At 45.5% G+C, this 7,303-nt stretch overlaps 1 protein-coding gene across 1 annotated transcript in view; it reads right to left on the reverse strand.

Annotated features, from left to right (window-relative positions):
* Positions 1-555, reverse strand: part of LOC104470506 (homeobox protein BarH-like 2) — a 4,329-nt gene extending 3,774 nt beyond the window's left edge. The window contains exon 1 of the mRNA XM_010085458.1: positions 252-555. Within this exon, the coding sequence (XP_010083760.1) occupies positions 252-304 (53 nt within the window). The 5' untranslated portion in view covers positions 305-555. The remainder of the gene's footprint in view (positions 1-251) is intronic.
* Positions 556-7,303: the final 6,748 nt, after the last annotated feature.

The raw sequence follows: 7,303 nt of genomic DNA on the forward strand, positions 1-7,303 counted from the left end.
CAGAGAGCCTTCTGCTCTGTACCTTGCCTCTCTCTGAGCCTGGATGCCTGCTTGCCAGCACAGATATCACCACGTGGCATTTCCATTGACAGAATCTATTTGTGTTCCCTTTGATCCCAGGGAAAGTTAGCCTTGAAATTGAATCTGGTCATCTGCCCGTGTCCTTGGCCAACGGCAGAGGCATCTTTGTGGAGCTAGAAGGCAGCACACCATCTGCTCATTCCTTTTCCGAGTGTAAGAGACTGACTTACCTGTCAGGGGTAGACAGATACTTCTGCTTCTGGAATTTCTTCTCCAAGCCCATCAGCTGGAGCTCCGTGAAGATGGTCCTGTTCCGGCGTGGCTTTTTTAACCGAGGCGCAGGCTGCTCTGCCTCGGACTCGCTGCTGGCATGGGTCTCGCTGGCTGGTGTCTCTGAGCTTGCGGTCCCCGAGGAGGTCTGGGCTGGCAGCACGCGGGAGCTGGTGGCAGCTGGGACGAGGTGAGGGACCACGGAGGGCTGCCTGGTGATGACGGAGATGAGAGGATATGCCCTCAGAGAAGCGGAACCTGGCAGGGAAGGAAGCAGAGGTGGATAAAGGCCAGTTCAGTGGCAATATGGTTAAGTAACGGGAGCACTGGAGAGAGCAGGGAGAGAGGAATGAATGGCTTTGCAATTCCCTTGTGAAATGACCACAAGCAAGTCAATTCCCCTCTCTGGACCTGCTCCTTCTCCCAGATTTCATGTGTTTATCTTTCCTTGGGCTGAAAGTCTCGGTGTGCACTTCCCTAGCACAGGGAAAAGAGAACCTGCATTTCCAATGCCGCCGCCCCCCCCTTTTTTAGGAGATATTATAACACTTATCATTGAAGTCATCTGTCTAATTACCACAAGAGATTAAACTCAGTGAACGATGAAATCTGTCCCAATTCATGCAACTCTCCTCTCTGCGGACACTAGGACAGGGTTCACTTGAGTTAATTAATCTACAGGCGACAGACAATGGGGTTCAAGCCACAATTCATCTCATCCTCTAGTAGGGAACTGAAAGAGTCAGATCAATCACGCTTTCATCCCCTGCCATCTATACTGACCCCGTTGACTATATGTGCAGATGAAGACACAGATTCTTCACCAACTCTTAACTCTACATCTTACACTAACCAGTCGATACCAGCCCTAAAAAAGAACCCAGTAGTTCTGCTCCAATCCTTTCACATCAAGGCCAGTCTGGGATGACAAATCTGAACATCCCCAAACACTAGAGGAAGTTCTGATTCACATCAGACCTTTCAAATTTACAGCTATAGACAGATTTCTGCTCAGCCTTAGCCCCAGGAAATTAAATGTTCCTTTAAAATTTGGGCAGGAAAATAGGGAAATGGACATTCGCTGCAAGATGACAACTTTGCAACCAACCTGCAGAGTCTTGGGCAAGCCGCTGTCTTGCTCTGTGCCTCAGTTTACCTCATTTGCAAAATTGAGACAATCCTCCTTACCTACTTCACTGGTGGTAAAACATGGATTAAAGTTTAATGTACATAAAATATCCTGAGATCTTTAGACAAATGGTGCTGTGGAGAGGAACATATTACACCAGCAGGCCTGATTGCAAAACTCTTCATATGAATCACCACCACTAATGAAAATAATGATCTATAGACCTCAATGAGTCTATTTCGGTGAGTAATTCACCACAGAGGAGGAAAGGAGTTGCCAGCCTGTCCTGCTGATGACCCGTATTCCTTGTGTAAAGCATTATCCACTGATGCCCTAGCTCACACACCATAAAGGAGTGGATCCAGTCTTTATATACCCTTATCCTGCTGTTGGGGGGTCCTGGTTCAAACCTTCCCATCACAGAGCTCCTGCCCCCCTGCAGGTTCATTCTCTGAGCCTTTTCTCATAGCCTGAAACCCCACTCCTGTCCTTGCACACAGGTGGCTTTTGGCACCAGATCCCTGGTTAATTGATACTCTTCCCCTTGCACCCCTGTGTATTTCCAGCAGGGTTCTCCATAAACCACGACATTACTAGGGGGTAATAAATCACCAGAGCTCAGAAACCCCTGCAAGGCTCCAAGTGACTGAAACCTCTGGCCAAAAGCATTTTTACAAGGGACTCTCTTCAGGGGAGGTCAGCAAAAGGTATTTGATATCAGAGCAATCGGGGCTATCTGCTTTCCTGTATGGCATACTAGCAGCGTATGGGATGGCTTGGGTAGGTGAGGTTAGCTACAATGGTCCCAGAGCTTAAGATCTGCCTTCATCAAACAGGAGAAAGCCTCTTCAGGCTGTTTTTCTAATAACCAGGTAGGATCAGGAATAAAATATCCTCCTTCAAGGATCATCAGCGAGAACTTGGCTGTTTTGGCTGGTTGTTGGAGAAGCAGATGACACTGGAGTTGTTGGGGTCCAGGTTTTCAAGCGCTAAGCACCTGTATAAGGGGATACGTTTTCCAAAATGTTCAACAGCCAGCAGCTGTGACCTGGCCAAATGCTCAGAAAAGCTCAGCACACGCTTATTTTTGGTGCCTACGTCAGGACACTTCTTTACTTACAGCACTTGTGAAACCGCTGTTCTGCTCCTGGGCAACTAGTGGTTTGCAACTGCTGAGTTGCTTCGAGCTCCAGGTGGTGAACAGATTTGTGAGCCTGTTGACACCAAGTATCTTGTATTTGTTTATAATTTGTGATCATAAGAGAAGCCTTTGCTTATGGTTTGACACCAACAGTTGCGACAGTGCTTTTAGAAACTGTCATAAATAATGAAAGCATCTGCTGATGTTCAGCCACGTACAAGACTTCTCAGCTTTCTGGCCTCAGCCTGCCGAGGACACAGGATGGTCTGGGCATAGAGTAAGGACAACATTTAGAGAAAGACGTGGGGCTCAAGGCTGCAGATATTTTCTGGGGGGGGAAGTTCCTGGCCAGAAAGGGGGCAATGCTCGAGCAGTCAACTCTCCTGAGTACACCAGAAATCACTAGGCTCTGCGTTGCACTAGCTAGCTTCTAGATCACAAAGGAAAAACCTTAAGTTCAGTGTCCTGTTCTGGATCTAGTTATCCCGAAGTTCAAAGGTAGCTGAAGTGGAGCCAGTCCATTGTCTCTAGGTACACGACAATTATTACCATAACTCCCTGTAAACCATCCGTATAGTTCTCGCCCTGATAAAGCCTTGGCTTCCAAACACTCTGAAATCTGAGGCTAGATCTACATTTCACATCCCCTGGAGTTCAAAGGTATTTCTAGACGACATGGTATTGTAAGAATGGAATAATTTTTTTAATCTTCAACAAATTAAGTGCTGGCAAGCAGCTCTTGTCTGCTCAGCACTGTTGTGACACGCTCTGTCTCCCAAAATGGGGAGGAATGGAAATGAAGTGCTCTTCCTTTCCGTACCTGCCTTGCAGAACAGCTTCAGCTGAACGCATACTTCCCTGCATTGTTGTCTGAGCACCTTTTCCAGTCCTGACCCACTGGTCGGTCTTTTGCACTTGAAAACCAAAAAAAAAAAAAAAAAAACCAAACCAAAAAAAGCCAGAAAATGAGGAACTAGCTTGCTACCCTAGCAACACACCTTGAGTGTTTTATTATTTCTATTTATAATTATCAAAAGGCAGCACAGTCCAATGGTGAAGCCACCAGTAGCTTAGGACTCAGGAGGTCTCAGTGCTCTTCATAGGGACAGTGGTCTCTTACCACGTGGTTTTATACAGAAAAGGTCCAGTTTTATCTATCAATCTTAATCACCCCAACGTCTAGCTAGTCTTGTTCTCCATTTGCAGCCGAATTCTTCTCAAATACTTAGGAAGCATTAGTACAGTCCATACTTCATACCACGCACAACTGAGGGAGTGGTGCTTAAGCAACAGAAATTTTCCTGTAGTTATTTTTTCAGCATTTGAATAGTCTCAATTCCAAGCAGCAAGAAAGCTCTTATTTCTGTCCATCTCCATACAGCTAACATCTGGCCACTCAGTTGCTAAAACTAACTGAGAGCTAAAAATAAAAAGGACATTGGATCCGCAGAGTGTTTTCTAAGGATCTGAAAACATTTTGCTTTGCTATTTACATCAGGCCATGTTGGCAGGCGCTGCACGGTGAGTAACAGATCTGCCCCTTGCACAATGCACTGACCGCACCACCTCGAAATGAATTGGCTTACTCGAGCCACGCAGTCTGTAAGAACCCTGGACTCCCGTTTCCTCATCACACGTAAAATATTTGTCCTAGAAATGTACCACGATCTAACGTATCCAAAGATGCGGTTTTCTCGCTCGTTTTGCTTTTCAGACCACTAGATATGATGCAGTAGGTACACCACCACTACACCAGATCACCTTGCAGAAGTTTTAATTAAAAATAAATACTTCCAATAAATCTTTTTCCCCTTCTTTTTCCCCTTTTCCCTCCTCCTTGGCTTACTTTCAACCCCAGCAGACACAGACTAGAGGGAAGAGAAAAGGGAAAGCACTAATTAATTGCACTGTTTGACTGCCGGCAATGGCAGAACAGTTTTCCTCCTAGGCAAACTCGGCTAATTCTGTTTTGGAAAGAAAGAAAAAGGAAGGAAAGATTTATGGATCAGCTCCTCTTGGCAGGTCAGCCCTGCTCAGAGGCTGAATGAAATCTCACTCAGAACGGGCTGCAGTGAAAGGTAAATAATAAAAGAAAATGAACTTACGACTCAGGAAGGTCTATAAATCTGCCATCTCCTGAGTGTCAAAACAAAAGGGAACCAAGAAGGAGTTGAGTTCGTTTAGGAAAGAGCTTCATTTTGCTGAAGGAGCAGGCAGCCTGCTGAAAGGAAGAAGCAAGCCCTGAGTGAAGCAAAGAAGGCAAAAGCAGCAAGGAAACGTTGAGAATAAGTCAGTCAAAGGCTGCAGGTACAGTTCACACCACATTCTATTTCAATCCAATCAACCCTCACGTCTGTAAATAACTTTCATAATTATGAATAGAACATCTTGCAGCTCAAAGGTGCTCTTCTTCATAGCATCTGTCACCATACAACTGCCTGTCCAGCGACCCGGGGCGAGTGGAGCTGGACACACCCTTCAGCTGCCCCACGCTGTGGGCACTTAGAGCTGTGGCCAAGGTTAGCCCAGTTTCAAAGCCACAAGTGAAATTTCCTCAGCACTTGCAGCTGTGAAATCTACGTTTGCTGTTTCAAGCCTGTCCCCATCAGCAATCTATCAACGTAATGTTTCAGAATAACTTTGACATAATAACAGTAATTAATAAGTTTGAATGCATCTGAGGCATGCATGCTGGAGGCCTTCCCAAAAACTAACCAGAAAAAATAATTAATCCTTACTTAATGAGGATATTTGATATTTATATTGTGCTTTTTGACATGTTTAAGGCACTGTACACACAGTAAGTAATTGTCCTCGCACAAATGAGGAGGCTGAGAGCCTCCCTGAACGAGAACTTGTCTCACATTATGCATGATATCCTGCCTTACACAAGACTGGATGTGGGCAATTATCTATCTTATAAACACAACCCAAAAATCCACCTACAGCATCAACATCTCCAGGGATGCCAGAGCCCTGAAGGATGGCACCAGGGTTCTTCTGGCAGGGTTGGCAATAACCATTATAACAAACTGGCTTTGTTGGAGGGCCCATGGTGAACCTGGAGCCCAAAGACCTGGTGGTGCTGGTGTCCTGAGGCTAGTCACCCCGCACATTTTCCTGTTGTCACAGGATAGCGATGCTTCGCTGCTGAGATTCTTCTCCTTTGCCGGAGAGATAGAAGCAAGCACCACCTGGGTGCTCTAGGTTGTTCTCCTTGCATAAAGAGGCCTTTCTTCCAGGCTGTCTGTCAACCAGGGGAGTGTGCCAGGACCTTGTCAGATTCTCACTGAAGAAGAAAATTTATATACAAAGTGGGTATTTTTTTTTTAAGAAGCATTTAAAGAATCTATTTGGCTGGCACTCAAGAAAACCTTTGTAGCAAATGTAACAGCACTCAGGCTTAAACGGAGGAGAATGAATCAAGAAGAACATGCACCACTTTTCTATTTTGAATTATTCTGCCTCACATATTCAAACAGCAGCCTGCCTTTTGGATGGGAGCCCCCCTTCATTCCAATCCATACTCTTCAGGCAAAAAGCATGGCTCAGAGAGGTCCTGCGCTTTGTCTAGAGCTACAGAAAAGTGATTCTGTCTGGGATTCCTACTCGGAAAGCCTTCTGAGTGGGAAAAGAGGTGGTCTGAACCCAAGCAGATCAGTCCTAATATCTGCTATTAGGATGTATGAGCTCGAAGCCATCACCAGTGGAAACAGCTCCAGACAGAGGGTGGGTCTGGACATGAACCTCTGAGGGAGTTTGAAGACCAGGCCACATCAGTCCCAGAGAAATAAACACCAGTGCTCAGATGGTGCAGGAGAGTTCCTGGGATACAAGCCACCAGCTCACTTACCAAACCTGTATCAAGGGACGCTTTGGCTTCATTAAGCCAACTTCAGTTTGAAGCTCTTTCTTTTTAACTAAGTCATGTTAAATACTTCAGCCAAGTGTTTCCACCATTGCTGAGGATAAGGCTCAACTCTAGAGCTCATCACCCATTGGATCCAGATTTTGTAAGCAAAGAAGCCAAAAAATGACAGAATCAAACAGCTAGAAGGAATGGATTTACACGCAGTCTCTGGTCTTGTCTCTTGGGGGTGGAGGAGAAACACCAAGAAGAGACAACTCTCAGGGTGTCTAAGCTTAAGTTGCAACAACTTGCTGTCTTTCCTGATGACAGCCAGATGACAGACATCTTGGGGCACTGGGGAGAAACGTATGAGGCCAAATCCAAACCTCTGTCCAGATGGTGTCACTGGTCAAGGAGCACAATTTGGACTTGGATCTAGAAACAGATCATCAGAGCTGAGAGGGTAAAGTTTAATGGAAGGTTAAGTCACGTTCTGTTCTTTATACTGCTCCCTAAGCATCTCTTACTGGCCACCATCCAAGATATGAGTCTATATGGACTCTGGACCAACACATTATGACCATTCTTATATCCTCACACATTTGATAAATAAATCTGCCTTCTCTCAGGATTTCACTGTTTCTGTCCAAGTTCAAATGCATAATGCCACACATGCATAAATCAATCAGTCCTTTACTTCCTGCTCAGTTAATTATTATCACAACATCCATAAGCAAACACTAGCCTTGGACAGCTGACTGGCCATGCACACAAAAGGACTCTTCAGGTTTCTCAAGCCCACCCTTGTGTGAGCTCCAGCAAAAAGCTCGCCATAAATATCACCACCTCTTCCTGCCTCCAGCCTCTAAAACACTCTGCTGAGTGACACATG

Source organism: Pterocles gutturalis, unplaced genomic scaffold, assembly GCF_000699245.1.
Source record: "Pterocles gutturalis isolate BGI_N339 unplaced genomic scaffold, ASM69924v1 scaffold4600, whole genome shotgun sequence".
Lineage (NCBI taxonomy): Eukaryota > Metazoa > Chordata > Aves > Pterocliformes > Pteroclidae > Pterocles > Pterocles gutturalis.